At 38.7% G+C, this 18931-nt stretch overlaps 1 protein-coding gene across 10 annotated transcripts in view; it reads right to left on the reverse strand.

Moving 5' to 3' along the window:
- LOC149744007 (histone-lysine N-methyltransferase, H3 lysine-36 specific) overlaps positions 1-18931 on the reverse strand; it is a 127273-nt gene that overhangs the window by 17935 nt on the left and 90407 nt on the right. For all 10 annotated transcript variants that reach the window (XM_089905107.1, XM_089905112.1, XM_089905102.1 and 7 more), the window contains 4 exons: positions 13774-13974; positions 11458-11637; positions 3772-3928; positions 2223-2428 (listed from right to left, as the gene is read on the reverse strand). In XM_089905107.1, coding sequence (XP_089761233.1) covers positions 2223-2428; positions 3772-3928; positions 11458-11637; positions 13774-13974 — 744 coding nt within the window. The remainder of the gene's footprint in view (positions 1-2222; positions 2429-3771; positions 3929-11457; positions 11638-13773; positions 13975-18931) is intronic.

Below are 18931 nucleotides of genomic sequence, written 5' to 3' on the forward strand. Positions count from 1 at the left end.
GTAGTTTTCCCCAAGCTCTGCCAGTTCTTTAAAGAAAATCTCCCCTCTAATCCACACCCCTTTCTCCATTTCCTTGTCACCATCTAGCAGACTTGATGTTGCCTGGAGTTGTTCCCTCCTTCATTCATCCTATTATTCAGCACGTCCTACCTAGTTTATCTACTTAATGTCTATCTAGTACCCATCATCCTCTCGACTCCATGCGCTATTCTCTGTGACAGTCTCATTATCTCTGCCTGAAATTACTAAAACAGCCATCTCGCTGACATTCCTGGCTACAACCTCTCACTTTCTACGGTCCTGACATTCTAGTCAGACTGAGATTTCTAAAATCTGCTCTGACCATGTAACTTAGCCACCTTTTCAGTAAAACAGTCCAGTGTTCCCCCAACCCCGTGCTTAAACCACAGCAAATACTTGGAGGTCACTAACTCATCACGTTCGACTCAATGTGTGCTTTCACATAGGCTGTCTTTTTGTTACAACATTTAAGTTGTTAACTTCCTCACAGTCAGTGTAGGGTTTAAGAGTTTGGATTCTGGAGCCCAACTATACTAGAGTTTGAAACTTTTCTCTATCACTTACTGGCACTGGAACCGTGTGCAACAAATTTAACCTTTTTTTTTTTTGGCCATGCCACGCAGCTTTCGGGATCTTAGTTTCCTGACTAGGGACTGAACCCGGGCCCCTGGCAGTGAAAGCACGGAGTCCTAACCACTGGACCACCAGGGAATTCCCCAAATTTAATTTTTATGTGCCTCAATTTCCTCATCTATAAGATAAAGATAATGGCATCTAACTTATAGGGTTGCTGCAAAGACTTAAAGCAGAAAACAAACTTTGAACGGGGCCTGGCAATCAACAACTGGTAACCATTATTATAGTTCTTCTTCAAAGTATCACTTAAGAAAGAAGCCATCCATGACTTCCAAACTTTGATCCCCAGCACTGTTTTGCTTCCTCTTGGTCTGCTCCCACAGCATACCATGCACACTTCTGCCACAGCACTCTCAAAGAATGGCATTTTGACTACCTGTATCTGTGTCCAATTCCCCCACAAAACTGTGTGTTCCTTGAAGGCAGAGGCCAGCCTAAGGTCAAGGTACAGAAAGAGCAGAACTGCAGAGCTTCAGCAGGCTCAGACTTGCAATATTGCCTACACTCCACTTTCGTCCCCAGCCTTGACGGTGGCCAGCTCTGTGCAAAGATGTTGGTCATTTGGTCCCTGACCATCTGAGACTATAAGACTCAAGACCCAAACTCCTGTAGTATTAGTACTGATAGTGCATATCTGCACAGAAAGCACACTGTCAACAGGTAAGTGAGGACCCCTGAAATAACATGAGGGCAACAAAACCTCTGTTGAACTTTTTCCTTATGGACATCATTCTCATTCCCCATCCAGGAAGTTTCACCTGCTTAGAATTTTATGGCACCTCACCAGGAAGTTTCACTTGTTTAAAATGCCCTCTTCACCTCACCATGCAAACAAAATCTTATACTTCAATGTCCAAATATATTCAAATAACAAGAGATACCTGTATTGCCTTTCAAAGGACAGCTAAAGGAAGAAGCTAATTATCATTGATGGGATACCAACTATATGCCCTTCAGGATGATTTTTGTATTATCTCATTGAATTCTCAAAGCAACCCTTACTCGTTATATTGGCAGAGAGAATGCTGTCAACCCCTCCTGGCCTCAAATACCCCCTCTCTCCTTCACTGTTAGGCCAGCTTACAAAAACCTCTTTGATTAGAACATTTATGCGCCTTTACCATCTTATGTTGCTCTATAATTTTGAGTGAATTTTATTTCTTCTCAACAAACTAAACAAACAAACAAACACCTCCTTGGAACAAATGTGGCTCTGCTAGATATTCTAGCCCTTGCCTTGCAAACTGTAGTGTTTATTCTACAAAACAGTTCCAAAGTTCTGGTACCTACCTGATGAGACACTGACAAAACAGAATTGGTAAGATAAGGAACTTCCCTTAAGGAAATTCTAGTTAAGTAAAGGTTAGGTTCAAAACTAATGAACTACATGGGTCAACTTCTCTGTAAAATCCTGTAGCCACAGCCACATACTGCCCCGGAAGGCAGAACATAGCTGCTAACGGAGCATATATGAATTCTAAAACATACAATTCTAACAGAGAGCAGATACGCGGGCAACAGAGGTCTGTGTTGGCCTGAGAAACAAAAAGGATAGATGAAGTTACCTTTTTTATATGTACCGTCCACTCCTTTGCCCATCTTATCCTTGCTGCTCACATCCCCCTCCATGTAGGGAAAGACTCGGGCCTGGTGAGTCCACAGATAGTCATTAGACCCAAAGAAGAGCACAGGGAACTCGCCCACATCATGTCTCATCTTGTCAATATTGGAAGGTACAGCTCGAGGATGGCAGATCTCAGCTGGCCACCACCTGGGAAAGGTGAAAAGAAGGAAGGAAACCTCTAGAAGGCTGCAAGGAATGAAAAAGAATCCTACTTTTGGGACAGGAATAAGGAAAAGCAATGTCTCTCTAACCCACATTAATGTCCAACCCAGAGCATTCTTACAATCTAACTAGAGAAGAAACAAGCAGTATGTGCCAAAAGGCTGAAGATGCCCACCCTCACGCACATGCTCAAATATACACACACACACTCCCTTAGACTGTTGTTCTACTTCAAGGAATCTATAAAAGGAAATAATTAGAGATATGAACAAAACTTTATGACTATAATGTCCATTGAAGTATTATCTGTAAGAATGAAAACCTGGAAAAATTTTAAATGTTCAACAGTAAGGGAACGACAGACGCTATACAATGAAATACAAATTGGCCTTTGAGAAGGAAACTACTACAACGACTTTTAGGAAGACAATTTGGCATTAGCTATTAAAGCTGGAAACCCTGACCCTGCTATTCTATCCTGAGAATGGCCTAGAGAAGCTCCCATGCATGTACATCATGAAACATTGATAAAATATTGATAGTCCAAACGTTAATGTGAGAATGGATAAATAACTACACCACACTGTATGACTATATAAAGGAACACTGTAGAACAATGAAGTACGAATGCGCTAGAGCACTGCACTAACCATAATATATCTCAGGAGCATAACAGTGAATGAAAAAAGCAAGCTGCAGGAAAATACAGCAACAATTCCTTTATATAAAGATCTAAAACATACAGAACAAAACACACATGTGGTAAACCTATATAACCAGGCAAAGAAATAAAAAACATAAAATGCAGTACAAGGTGCCAGTAAAGTACTATTTTTTTTAACTGGGAGGTACATACACAAGTTTTTCTTTAAAATCAAGCATGTTATAATATTTTTTGTACATTCCATATCCAATAAAAATAATTTTAAAAAGAAAAAGCAAGAAACAAAACTGGGTACAAAGAACGATAAGGCTAATTAATTATGTTGAAGGTGCATGTATTGGTGTGTCTGCAAGTAAATATGCCAAAATGTTAGCGATGTCTCTTCCTTGTTTGTGAGATTATGGGTTTGTTTTAATTCATGAAGTTCCTACAGAGGATATATATTATTCCTATAATTGCAAAACATAAAGCAAAGTCTTTTTCTTCTATAATGGATATTCCTATAATTGCAAAACATAAAGCAAAGTTTTTTTCTTCTATAATGGAAAATTAATGGGGGAGGGGGTGAACCTTGTTTAATCAGACCATTTTTAAAAAACAGTTAAGCACAAGAAACAGAGGCTGGTAAAAGAACTAAGTGCCAGTCTCCTTCATGCTTACTTACCTGTATCGTCCAACTTTTACCCAGACAATTTCCCTGTAATGTGGCTTTTTGCCTGCCTTACAGTCATTGCAATACCAGTTTCCTTCAGGGATATCAATGTTCAGGCATTCACGATGAAAAGCAGCAGGGCAAGAATCACAGCACAGAAGGCTGCCTCCTGTGGGAATCAAAAAATCTGGCACTAGAATCACAAGGCTGCATATAAGGACCCAGCTGAAACAGCTCTTGCTCAGCTCCTAACCAATTATTTATCTCCCAGCCAAGGGCTTAGTAATTTAATTATTCAGAAAGACTTTTCTCCAAGAGTATTCCCTCTCCAATGTACTTGAACCACACCCCTGGGGGTTTGTCAGATTTCACCCTTATTGGCAAAATTAGGTTAGGGCAATGAGGGCAGAAGTAAACCTCTAAAAGTCATATATGTACACACACACCCCCCCCACACACACTTCTTCCTCTTCATTAAGAGACAACACACTATAAAGAGAGTATCAATGATACACAATGCCAGAGTATAAAGAGCACAAGCTTTAACTGATGTCAGACTTGAGCTCTAAGATCATATGACTTTGGGGAATTCTCTTTCTTTGCTGAGTTTTAATTTCTTCAGTGGTAAGGTATTTTCTACAATGAACAATAAATAATCACACTGTTTGAGAACTAACTAAGCTAAATAAATTGCCTAGTAGTGTCTGACACGTAAGTAGTCTCCACAAGGCCAGTTCCTTCCCTCTTTTTAAATTACATTTTAATCTTTTTTGTTTGGCACTCTCACAACACCTAAAGGCCCTCTGCAGAATAACATTTATAAATGCATAAACATAATACACAAAAGAACATAGATTATATTAAAATGATCAGAATGTTAGAACGAGAGATTAGAGTTATATATGTTTCCTTGTAATGCACAAATAAGAAGATGTAGCAGTAGTAATAATTGGAAACAAGACTTCAAGATATGTACAACAAAATTTACTGGTGACAAAAGTCACAGGTACTAATGTCCTTTGTAGCCTAAACTTCAGTTAGGTATAAGATCTACCCTCTCCATCCAAGTTTTCGGATACCAGATTAATTACATATATTGCAGTGATGATGAATTTCCACTTCTTAAAAGATTTTTACCCCAAGTGCCTCAATTTACATATCTGAATCTGAAATCCTCATGGTTGCAGATAATAAAGAATTTCAGGTAAAGAGGTTTCACATTTAAGGAATACAATAAATGCCTTATTTATCTTATGCCAGAAATGAGCATGCTTCAAACATGCTAGACTCAAGCACATAATTTCAAGTTTCATCCTGAAGAGACAGTGAGGGGTAAAGTCATAAGCAAGGTATATACTCATGTCTATCTTCTTGGTTTCACTGTGCTTCTCTTTCCTCATAAAAACCTACGAAAAACTTAATTTTCTGACACCCCATCCTTAAACGATTTCTACCGTGCCTTTTCTTTTTCTCAATAATCGAGAGTAGGCTCTTAAAACAAGCTTTGCGGTGTTTGTTTTGTTGGGGACAGGGATGTGCTTTTGAGACCCAACTCCTGCTTCAACTAGAGAAGCTCTCCTTTTACCTGTGTTGTACGCTGGAGATTGTAACACCTCAGATTCAGAGTGAGCTTTCATTTGGGAAGAAGGTCTGTTGCTACAAGTTCCAAGAACTTGTTTACTCAATACATATAGCCTGTACTCTATGCTTTCAAAGTCATATTTTGCTATTTTTGTGCATTTTGTGGATGAGGTAAACAATCTTTGCATGGGACATAGAGTGACACAGAGTCACATAAGTGACTGCCCCAATAATGGGATACCTTCTACAACATTCCTCTCTATGCTTAGTTATCTGCTGAGTCAAAATTTGATTAATAACAATTTGCCAACTACATGGCCTTGGTAGAAAAATCTTCCTTTTACTAAGCTGACATTCATGACAACTAGAAATATGTCATGTACAATAAGGCATTTGAATTAGGCCTTCAAAGAAGGCATGAAAAGAAATCTGGACAGAAGAATAACCAGTGAAGAACGGTCAATGGTGGCAAGCACAACAATTTTGCAGGGAAGGACATAATGGGATGAGCTAAGGGAGAATATGAAGAAAGAAACTGACAGGATTAGTCTGGGTGATGAGTGGGAGGCAGGCAGGAGGGTCTGTCTGGTGGGAGTAAAGGAAACATATAGGAGAAAGACAGGAAGACGAAAAGAGGGAAAACCACATGAACCATCATAAGAAACCAAAAGATGAAAAGGTGACATTTGGTAGAAGACAGTAAGAGAAAATAAGAGTTTAAACATATTCTTGAATTCTAGGAAACGATTATTTCCAATTAGCAATTTACCAAACTATTACCATAACACTCTGATAACCACCTTCGGTTTTCTCCTATATGTGAACAAACAAATGTCCCAAGACTCTACTCTTTCCTTGTCTTCTAACAGCAAGATAATCCTAGATAGTGGGATCAACAGTTCTTAGGCTTTTTGACCTCACGAACACTTTACAGTTTTGAAAAATAAGGAGATTCCCAGAGAGCTTTTGTTTTTTTTTGTTTTGTTTTGCGGTACGCGGGCCTCTCACTGCCGTGGCCTCTCCCGCTGCGGAGCACAGGCTCCGGACGCGCAGGCTCAGCGGCCATGGCTCACGGGCTCAGCCGCTCCGCGGCACGTGGGATCCTCCCGGACCGGGGCACGAACCCTTGTCCCCTGCATCGGCAGGCGGACTCTCAATCACTGTGCCACCAGGTAAGCCCCGAGCTTTTGTGTTTATGGGCTAAAAATACTGATTAATTCATTTAAAAGTAACAATAAATCTATTATGTTAACATAAATCACATTTTTATGAATAACTATATTTTCCAAAATGAACATTTTTTAATAAGCTCAGTGTTCTACATTTTATTTTTGTTCTTTCTTTTAAATTGAAGTGTAGTTGATTTAGAGTATTTCAGGTGTACAGCAAAGTGATTCACTTACACATACACACACACACACACACACACACACATATGTATTCTTTTTCAGATTCTTTTCCATTACAGGTTATTACAAAATACTGAATACAGTTCCCTGTGATATACAGTAGGAGCCTGTTGTTTATCTATTTCATATATGTGTACCTGTTAATCCAAAATTCCCAATTTATCCCTTCCCTCCCTTTTCCCTTTGGTAACCATAAGATTGTTTTCTATGTCTGTGAGTCTATTTCTGTTTTGTAAATAGGCTCACTTGTATCATTTTTTTTAGACTCCCCATATTAGTGATATCATATGATATTTGTCTTTCTCTGACTGACTGACTTCACTTAGTATGATAATCTATCTCTAGGTCTATCCATGTTGCTGCAAATGGCATTATTCATTCTTTTATATGGCTGAGTAATATTCCACTGTGTGTGTGTGCGTGCACGTGTGTGTGTGTATATACACATACACACACACACACACACACATCTTCCTTCTCCATTCATCTGTCGATGGACACTTAAGTTGCTTCCATATCTTGGCTATTGTAAATGGTGCTATGAACACTGGGGTGCATGTATCTTTTTGAATTAGAATTTTCGTCTTTTTAGACATGTGCCCAAGAGTGGGATTGCTGGATCATATGGTAACTTTATTTTTAGTTTTTTTTTTTTTGCGGTACACAGGCCTCTCACTGCTGTGGCCTCTGCCATTGCGGAGCACAGGCCCTGGATGCACAGGCTCAGCGGCCATGGCTCACGGGCCCAGCCGCTCCGCGGCATGTGGGATCCTCCCGGACCGGGGCACGAACCCACTTCCCTGGCATCGACAGGCGGACTCTCAACCACTGTGCCACCAGGGAAGCCCTATTTTTAGTTTTTTTAAGGAACCTCCATACTGTTCTCCATAGTGGCTGCACCAATTTACATTCCTACCAACAGTGTAGGAGGGTTCCCTTTTCTCCACACCCTCTTCAGTACTTGTTATTTGCAGACTTTTTGATGATGGCCATTCTGATCAGTGTCGGTGATGATCATATTTTTTTGCTAACATTTTTGCAAATATTTTTACTTAAATCTGTTGTAAAATGTTGTCTGGTTGATGTATATGAAGAAAATCTGGTCTCTCACAGATAAACAGGTAGAAAATGGCGTATTTTAATAACCTGTTCAATAACTACATATTCTTTGATACTATACACTAAAACTTCACAGGGTAAACCTTAGTTGCAGTGTCTAATCTGAAACTGCATCAATATACTATTGATATGTTACTAATAGCTACTAATGTAACTATTACATTAAAATTCTTTAATCTGTCTTGCACTTTGAATGGATCTTTTACATATGCATGGTTTTTAACATCATGCATTGTTCATGTGGAAAATATTGGTTTGCTGAGTCTGGTAATCTTCCAAATGTTGATCTATTTCGTTATGTAATACTAAAATGTCACATTTATTAATATCCCCATGAGTTCATCAGTAAATACTAGGAAGCAGTTAAGCTCAGGGTGGGTAGATGACAGTTTTCCAAAATTCTAATTTTCACTTAAGAACTCAAATTTTATCACTGGCAACAATTTGCCAGTTGTTTTTCCTTGAATTGACAGGCTCCTTTTTATCCATTTTCAAGAAATGTCTGACAAATATCCAAGTATGAAGAGCCATAGTTTTTTAGTAATTTTTAAAATTAATTTATTTTTATTGGAGTATAGTTGATTTACATTTTTAGTAATGTTTAAGAGTAAAAATGGTGTTCCATGAACAAGGCACCCAGTTCAGATTGCAACTCAATTGCATGAGTGCTTTAACTTAAGATAACCACCAGTATGCAACAGAACTGCTTTATGTATACTTCCCATTTTATCACACTGAATATTAAAACAATGTTCACATGACAGTTGAGATTTAATACATTATACTTACTTTTTAAAATCGAGGACATAGTTATATGAAATGTCCAAGTTTTTACTGCAAGTGTGTGGTGACACAGAATTCAATGACTGCTGTTACTTGTACAGTTTAGGGCCATCACCCTGATTTGCACTAAGGTGCTAGCAGTTTTACTCACTATTGGCTTTGCACCATCTGTGCAAATGTCAACAAAGAAAAAAGGCAAGTAACATCTTGGTATTATTATGAAAAGAATTATGATCTCATGGAGGCTCCTGAAAGGGTCTCTGGATCTTCTCCACTTCCCAAAGATCAAGATCTGAGAGCCACTGCTGCAGCTACTAAGTTTTCTTGGGGACTAAGTTTTCATTATGAGTATCCATTATTATGCCACAAGTTAGGACTGCCAACACAAAGGAGCCTCTACTCTGAAAACATCTCATTCCACTATGGAATGAAAAACAGTCTAATGCTGAAACTGTTTCATCTCCCCATCTTCACAAAACATGTAAAATATTTAGAGCCTACATTTCAGCCTCCCAGACATCTATTTTCATTCTAAGAGCAGAACTATAGAATGTTGTATTTAAATGCTATTAAATATCAAAATTGTCTTTAACTTTCTTCTAAACAAAAGACAGGTGGTATAATGATAAACAGGCAGCAGTGTTCACCACAGTTTTATAAGGAACAGATATTATAAAAGCAAAAAAGAATGTATGATACAGGAGAATCACAAAGCTAACATATCTAAAACCAAAAACAGCATAGTACTTTGTGCACTAAAACATCCCTAAACATCCCTAACTATATCAAAATTCCACCCACATGACTGCACTTAATACTCTATTTTATTTATTCTATATTAGAACTAGTTTGAGGATTACAACTATGTCCTGATGCAAACTCCAGTCATGTTACATAAATCTTAAGAGCAACAACAGCAACAACAACAAAAAAGTCCCTATTGACCATTTTCAATCATATAAAGGAGTCATAAAACTTCTTTTATGGCTTTAGCACTATTTAGTATATACCAATTTCTCAAAAGGGATGCTAATTCAATTACACATGTTGACTCTTTTTAAAATTAGTCCTTCAGAATGTTCATAACCAGCCAAATTTTTGTGAAATTGCATCACCAATAAGTAGATCTTGAAAAACAGAAAAGTCAAGGAAATTGTTTCCCCCAAATTACTAATCAACAAAATTTAGTCAATTTGAAAAGGAAATGAAAAAACTGTGTAAGAGAACTGGTGCCACCCTCAACACTATAAAACAGGGGAGCAATGTCCACAAAAGTTTTGGAAAAAGAACAAGCAGTCTAAGATCTTATAGTAACCCAATGTGTGCTTCTAGAACAGAGGCAAATGAACAACAGTCTCAAGCGGAGAAATGTAGGACCTGTGGGTGTTTCTCAGAAGTTCGGCCAACCAAGAGAAAAATTTAAATACAGAATTCAGAACTACAAGCACCCCAGTAAATAGACTGGTGGAGTACTAAATCCTCCACCTAACAAAATAGCAAAAATCAGGCTGTGAGGAGTGGAAAGGAAAGAAAATGTTTAAGAAGGATAATATTGACGTTGCTCTAAATTAGGAGAAGTATGTTTTAAGTAGGGGTTGGAGAGGGGGGAGATACAGATAAAGACATAAAATTTATTTGTCCTCCACTGAAGACCTTGTAGGAACTATTATCCCTTACAATGAGAAAATATTTAACAGAAGTTCATAAATTCTTTTACTTTCACCTTGTTTATTCCCTTTAAACTAATATAAAATTGATTTTAGAAAAACCACACACAATTACCTGATAACAGCATCTTCTAGACTTGTCCCTATCCAGATATCTACCCTTTCTATCTGCTTATATGCACATATGTCTGGAGTATTATCACTTAATATTAAGCAATGGTTTTTTCTGATGTAGGACTTGGGGTTATTTAAGGTTTTTAAAATTTCTTTCTTATTTTATTTTTTTACCTCCAGTTTATTTTTTTTTTTTTGCGGTACGCGGGCCTCTCACTGTTGTGGCCTCTCCCATTGCGGAGCACAGGCTCCGGACGCACAGGCTCAGCGGCCATGGCTCACGGGCCCAGCCGCTCCACGGCATGTGGGATCTTCCTGGACCGGGGCACAAACCCGTGTCCCCTCCATCGGCAGGCGGAGTCTCAACCACTGCGCCTCCAGTTTATTTTTTACTTTTTTCCCCAGTTTTATTGAGATATCATTAACACATAATATTGTGTAAACTTAAAGTGTACTATATGTACTTGATATGTGTATATACTGTGAAGTGATCACCACAATAAGATTAGGTAACATATTCAACAACTCACATAGTTAAAATTTTAAGGTGTGTGTGTGTGTGTGTGTGTGTGTGTGTGAGACAGAGAGTGAGACAGAGAGAGAGAGAGAACTTAGAAGATCTACTCTCACAGCAACTTTCAAATATACAATACAGTATTGTTAACTATAGTCACCATGCTGTGTATTACATCCCCCAAATTTATTCATCTTATAATTGGAAGTTTGTACCATCTGACCACATTCCCCCATTTTCTAAAAACAATTTTGTTTCCTTTCTCTTTTCTTTAAGTTGCTTCAATTGTTTATCATTTTGTTAAAATTAAGTCATTATTCAAAATAACAAAAATAAAACCCTCTCTATTGGGGAACAAAACCACTGTACTGTTATGTTATCAATAATTAAGGACATCACTTCCCAGTATTTCTTCTAATGGCAATGTGAACAAAACTATACTTTTGTTTCAATTAAAATACTGCATTCATCTCTTTTTAGACTATTCGTACATCAGGAAGTCATGTCTTACCTTCTGAGCACACAAAACACCAGCTAACATTAACATGCTCATGATTTCGGCAGCCACGTCTGGGAGTAAAGTGATTAGGGCAGATGATGCTATTGGATGCAAGGATCTTTGACCCAGCAGCCAGGCAAAAGTCATTGGCATGGTATGCCACTGGGCAGCGGACACAGCGCATCAGTCGACCTAAAAATAAGAGAAAAACCAGGGAGAGACAAAAGAAAAAGGGATTAAATATAAAAACGATGTGAGTTATTCAAGTTTATTTGCTAGCACTGGGAAAATGCCACAAACAAATGGAAGCACTACTAGATCAAGAGACCTTAAACACCCAATTCCCCAAGAAAAGTTCAGATGAGAACTATATGATAAATGGCCTTAAGGAGTCCGATCCCACAACAGTAAGTGAGTCTACCTCAACAAGAATAAGCCCTACTCAAACCACTGTCCTGACTGGAAAACAGAATCAGCTGCAGACGAAACGGTGGGGGCTGGTGTGTGTGTACAATCAGATTAAAAGACCAGATGGGAGAAACACTAATGCTTGCTTTCCTTGGCTGGTACTCTGTGATTCTTAAAGCCTTTTAGGTGAATGAATGAACCTCTCTACCTCCCCCCCCCATGAGATATATCCTCTAACATACTTCACAAACTAAAAACCACTACCAAACCACCCCAATGCTACCTACAACAGCAGCTGAAAAGGAGAAGGTAGCTGACAGTTAAGCTGCAATTTTGATCAAGCATGTTACTGTACTTAAGACTGACAAGATCTATAATGCCAGGAAATCACCTTACAGAAGATATCGCCAGTCTGATTAAAAGAAAAGTCAACACTGCCACATTTTTCCTGCCAAATCCCCTTTGGGAGAAGTGGGCTCTTTGGGCATACAAGCATTTAATAGTAGAGATACAATATTTGGCTTTCAGAGAAATCAGTAAGAGACCCAATAGTACTGAGCAGAAAGAAATGATTGGGGCTTCCCTAGTGGCGCAGTGGTTAAGAATCCGCCTGCCAATGCAGGGGACACAAGGTCAAGCCTTGGTCCGGGAAGACCCCTCTTGCCGCAGAGCAACTAAGCCTGTGAGCCACAACTACTGAGCCTGCTCTCTAGAGCCCACGTGCCACAACTACTGAGCCTGCGTGCCACAACTACTGAAGCCTGCATGCGCCTAGAGCCTGTGCTTCACAGTAAGAGAAGTCCCCGCAATGAGAAGCGCGCTTGCACCACAATGAAGAGCAGCGCCCACTCGCCACAACTAGAGAAAGCCCACACACAGCAACAAAGACCCAACGCAGAAATAGATAGATAGATAGAATCCGCCTGCCGATACAGGGGACACGGGTTCGAACCCTGGTCCAGGAAGATCCCACATGCTGCGGAGCAACTAAGCCCCTGCACACAACTACTGAGCCTGCACTCGAGAGCCCGTGAGCCACAACTACTTAGCCCATGTGCCTACACCCCATGCTCCACAAGAGAAGCCACTGCAATGAGAAGCCTGCGCACCGCGAGGAAGAGTAGCCCCCGCTCGCAGCAACTAGAGAAAGCCTGCACGCAGCAACAAAGACCCAATGCATCCAAAAAAAGAAAAAAAAAAAAAAAAATCAATAAATTTATTTTAAAAAAAAAAAAAGAAAGAAATGATTGTTTTCCCACTGGGAATGGATTTAGAAACTTGAGTTTATCTGCACCCACATAATAGTTTTGGAAACCTCAGCTCTCAAGCTAACCATGAAGCAGGAAAAAATTTTCTGGATAGGAATTTCCATTTTAAAAAATAAAACAAATCAGCACAAAACAAAAACCTCAATTCTGCCCTATATGCATGTCTGAATGATATCACATCTGATAACCATACATATAAGGGCCCACAGAAGAAGAATACACTTTATTCTGATGAAGGAAGACATCCAGCAGAGGAAAGTCCCTGGCGGTCCAGTGGTTAGGATGCTGTGCTTTCACTGCAGAGGGCGCGGGTTCAATCCCTGTTTGGAGAACTAAGATCACACAAGCCACATGGCGCAGCGCAGAACAGAACAAAACAAAACAAGATGTCCAGCAGAACACCTTTTCAAACTAAATGTCACATGAATTCCAAATATTTAAAACTACCACATAATGCCGGGGGTTCCATAAAGCACATGTAAAAATGTGGTGACTACTAAATTTGTCCATTACTCTTATCTCTCACATAAAATGCTGGTACTCTGACAAAAGCTAGAGGCTATGAAGAGATATGCCAGATAGCATCTGAAACATCCATTGCCAATGAGACTGAGGTTCTATAATTAGATTGGTCTACACAAGAAACCCATACCTTTAGATGCAGAAACACTGGCTGGATTAGCAGCATGGCAGGTTATACATATGTGGAGGGAACACCGGAAGCCCTTGTTCTGCAAGACAGTGGGTGGATATTTCTGGACACACTCTTCATGGTAAAACTTTCCACATAAGGGCAGAAGGCACCTTTTAACATCTTCCCCACTCTGCTTGCATACAAAACAGGTATGTATTCCTAGGAAACAGGAAGAAACAAATTAATACTAACTCAAGAATTCACTCAATGCTAAACCATTAGATGAAAAGTTAGTGAGTACACAATTCTGCACCAAATTCCAACATGGGGTGGGGGTGGAGGGTGCCCACACCACAAAGCAATTCTCTGATACCAGCTGGTATCCTACAATTCAACTCAATTCTGACACCATCTACTTGGAGATAATATCAGATCCCACAGATTAAGTAAGGGTTCAGTCCTACAAGACTGCCTCCCACCCCAACCCTTACCAGTTCTAAGTCAAGGCTGTCATCTGTACTTCTGACCAACTGGCTATAAATCAGAGGTTGGGTTCAATTAACTTGCAAGAGTGGGTCACAGAACTCAGAGAAACACTTTACTTACTAGATCATCAGTTTACTAAAAAATGATGTAGTTCAGGAACAGCTAGTTAAAAGAAATGCATAGAGTAAGGTATGGGGAAAGGGCTCAGAGCTTCCAGGGCCTCTCCAAGCATGCCACTCTCCCCTAATCTCCATGTGTTCACCAACCCAGAAGCTCTCCAAACCCCATCCTTTTGGGTTTTAATGGAGGCCACATTACATAGGCACGACTGATTAAATCACTGGCAATTGAGGACTAATCCAACCTCCAGCACTCTCCCCTCCAAAAAGGTCAGGGGGAGATGGAACCCTCTAATCACATGGTTGGTTCTCCTGACAACCAGCTCCCATCCTTAGCTAGTTCCAAAAGTCATCTCTCATTAACATAAAAAAAGACACATCTTTATAGCCCTCATCACTTAGGAAACTTCAAGGGTTTCAGGAGCTCTGGACCAGAAACTGGACAAAGACCAAATATATATTTATTAAAAATCACAATATCATAGTGAAGAACATTATAATAGACTGATCAGGATGACAACACAAACTTACTGAACAATCTTAATACCACTATTAAGGGGGAAAATTTAATACATGTTTGCTGATGTGATGCTATAGGAAGTACACATCCCCCACAAAGTATTCTTGCCAAAGGAAAATTGATTTGACCTGATCCAGCCTCTAGATCTAACTACAAGTTTCCATGAAATACGGAGGACAGAGGAACAAGTTAAAGGGACACCTCAAGGATGCAATCAGCCAAATTAGGATGTAGAAAACTTGGCAGACAAATGACCATTGTCTCAAGAAATAAAGAATATTAAAAAATTGGGTGAGGGGTCCCTCAAATATGTGCAGTTATTGGGATCCAGCAATGAGGTTTGTCATGTAGGGGTGACAAGTAAGGTTTGAGTTAGCACAGGCCCAGTAGGGAAACCACATTTGGATACTGAGCACTTAAAATGGCATTAATCTAAATTGAGATGTGTAGTCAGTGTCAATACACGTTGGAGTTTGAAGACCTAGCACATAAAAAAGAATGTAAAAAATTTCAGTCATTTTCACATGATTATATGCTGACATATTTTGAATATATTGGGTTAAATAAAACATATTTTTGTTGTAAAAAAAAAAACAAAAATAATTGGGTGAGGGGAATAGTACTGTTGTAGATTAAGAGAAGTTTAAGAGATTAATTTTTTAATTAAAAAATACAATACAGGAACATTATTTGGATCTTGATTCAAAACACTATAAAACAATATATTTTGAGACAAAGTGGGAAAATTTGAAAGTGGGACTGGGTAGTTGATGACACATAGGAGTCACTGTACACAATGGATATATATTTTTAAAGTGTTAAAAAAATATGCTAGTTACATATATTTTGAACTATATGAGTAAAATGAAGCAAGAAGTTGATAACTACTGAAGCTAAGTGATGAATATGTTGAGATTCTTTATACTGTTCTCTCTACTTCTGTATATGTCTGAGGATTTCTGTAATAAAAAGTTTAAGAGAAAAAAAAAATTCTACCTCTCGCTGGGAAGCAAAACAATGTAAGGGAAAGAGCCCAGGCTTGAGGGACAGACAGACCTGAACACGAATCCTGCCTTTGGCAGCTGCTGGAAATAGGAACACAGTAAAATAATTCACCTCATCTTTATAAACAGTGAGATCACCAACTAATAATAATTTTAGAAAAAAATTTTAAATAAGTATTTGAAAAGAAACAATCTACTGCCTGATACTGAATAACTGGCAGCCAATACTTAACTGGAGTAGCCTAAATTATGGTATGGTCATCCTACTATAGGAAAACAGGGTGACCCAGAAGAAATAGTAAATGACTCCTTTATTCTTACTCTATACATCTTTACTAAAACTAGGGTAAAATTTTCTACCCTCAAAAATAATAACCTCTCTTTACCTCACATAACATATAAAACTTAATATAGATATCACAGACCTAAATGTGAAACAAAAATTTAAAAATTTTCAGCAGAAAACAAAATCTTCGTGACATTGGGTTAAGCAAGATTTGTTAACCAAAGTCCATTAAAAAAATTTGATAAACTAGACTTCTTCAAAATTAAAAACTTCTGCTCTTCAAAGGATACCATTGAGAAAATTAGAAAACAAGTCACAGATTGGGAGAATAATTTGGAAAGTATATATCTGATAAAGGACTTGTAGCCAGAATACATATAAAGAACTCTTAAAACTCAACAGTAAGGGAACAACCCAGGACTTCCCTGGTGGTGCAGTGGTTAAGAAGGCGCCTGCCACTGCAGGGGACACAGGTTCGAGCGCTGGTCCGGGAAGATCCCACATGCCGCGGAGCAACTAAGCCCATGCACCAAAACTACTGAGCCTACACTCTACAGCCCGCGAGCCACAACTACTGAAGCCCACGCGCCTAGAGCTTGCGCTCCACAACAAGAGAAAACACCACAATGAGAAGCCCGCACACTGCAATGAAGAGTGAGTAGCCCCCGCTCGCCAACTAGAGAAAGCCCACGCACAGCAACGAAGACCCAACACAGCCATAAATAAATAAATTTATAGGGAGAAAAAACCCCCAAATTAAAAAATTTTGAACACTCTTCCTCAAAGAAGACAGAAAAATAAGCACATAAAAAGATGTGCAACATCATTCATCATTAGTGAAATGCACATTAAAACCACAATACCACTACACATCTGTCAGAATGGCTAAAATTAACAAGACTGACAATACCAAATGTTGATGAAGATGTGGCAGAATTAAAGCTCTCACACACTACTGATGGGAATATAAAATGGTACAAACACTTTGGATGTTCCTTGAAAAGTTAAGCCTACCATATGCAGCCATTCTGCTGTTAGATATTTACACAACAGAAAAGAAAGTGTATCCATACAAAGGATACACAGTGCTTTATTTATAACAGCCAAACCTGAGAACTACCCAAATGTACATCAATAGATGAGTGGATAAACAAACTCTTATATCCATACAATGGAATACCACTTGGCAATAAAAAGAATGAATTCTCAATACCTGCAACAATGTTGTTTAATCTCAAAGTAACTATGCTGAGTGATGGTTTCAAAGGTGTATGTACACAAACACACACCAAAACGTCAAAGTGTACACTTTGTGTAGTTTACTGTACATCAATTATACCTCAATAAAGCTGTTTTAAGAAAGAAAATGAATTACTGATACACACATCAACACAGATGAGTCTCAAAAACATGCTGAGCCAGACACAAACTCTAAAAAAAAGGCAAATCTCATGTGCTCTGAACAGAAAGCAGATCACTGTTTAACCTGAAATTGGTGATGGGGGTGAAGGGGTGAGGTGCAAAAAAGACTGACTGGGTCTGATCACAAAGGAACTTTCTGGTGTGGGTGTATACATTTTATCGAAACCTATCAAAACATACATTAAAAGGGGTACATTTATAGTAGGCAAATTACTCTTCAATTAAATTGATTTTTTTAAAAAGTAGTTCTGCCTTAGATTAGCCTGGCTCAGAGAATACCACATCATAATAAAGATGAGACTAGCAAAACTGGATCACTGGCACAAAAGGCAGGAAGATCTCTCTAAATGGTTATCATCAAAAAATCCACAAACAATAAATACTGGAGAGGGTGTGGAGAGAAGGGAACCCTCCTACACTGTTGGTGGGAATGTAAATTGGTACAGCCAGTATGGAGAACAGTACGAAGGTTCCTTAAAAACTAAAACTAGAACCACCATATCATCCTGCAATCCCATTCCTGGGCATTTGTCTGGAGAAAACATGGTCTGAAAGTATACATGCACCCCAATCTTCACTGCAGCACTAGCAGTGATAGCCAAGACATGGAAGCATCCTAAATGTCCATCAACAGAAGCATGGATAAAGAAGATGTGGTACATATATACAATGGAATATTACTCAGCCATTAAAAAGAATGAAATAATGCCATTTGCAGCAACATGGATGGACCTAGAAATTGTCATACTGAGTGAAGTAAGTCAGACAGAGAAAGACAAATATCATATGATATCGCTTATATGCGGAATCTAAAAAAAATGATACAAATGAACTTATTTACAAAACAGAAACAGACTTAGAGAAGGAACTTATGGTTACCAGGAGGGAAGAGCTGCGGGGAGGGATAGTTAGGGAGCTTGGGACTGACACTGTACTCACTGCTATATTTAAAATGCGAAAAAGAATAGATATATGTATAACTGAATCACTCTGCTGTACAACTGATATAACACAACATTGTTAATCAACTATACTCAAATATAAAATAAGAAGTTAAAAAAAATTTTAAAAAAAAGAAGAAGATCTTTCTAAGAAAATTAAGGCAATAGAGATATGCACATATCTAAAATTTGTTTCTAAATTTTAATTACAGGGCCGGGACACCGTATAGCACATAATGATCAAAAGCCCAACGTGTGTAGAAGGCAAAATAACCCCACAACTATCTTGTCTTCCAGCTTTTGTACCTACACTGCTGAAAGTGGTAGCAGAAAGATGAAATAACTCAATCTGACATGGCCATCTATTTACAGACACAAGTTAATTTCACCTCTTATTT

Source organism: Delphinapterus leucas, unplaced genomic scaffold (genome assembly GCF_059928025.1).
Source record: "Delphinapterus leucas isolate spDelLeu-1000000601 "Yukka" unplaced genomic scaffold, BTC_Dleu_Yukka2 spDelLeu_asBTCV2_sq25, whole genome shotgun sequence".
Classification (NCBI taxonomy): Eukaryota; Metazoa; Chordata; class Mammalia; order Artiodactyla; family Monodontidae; genus Delphinapterus; species Delphinapterus leucas.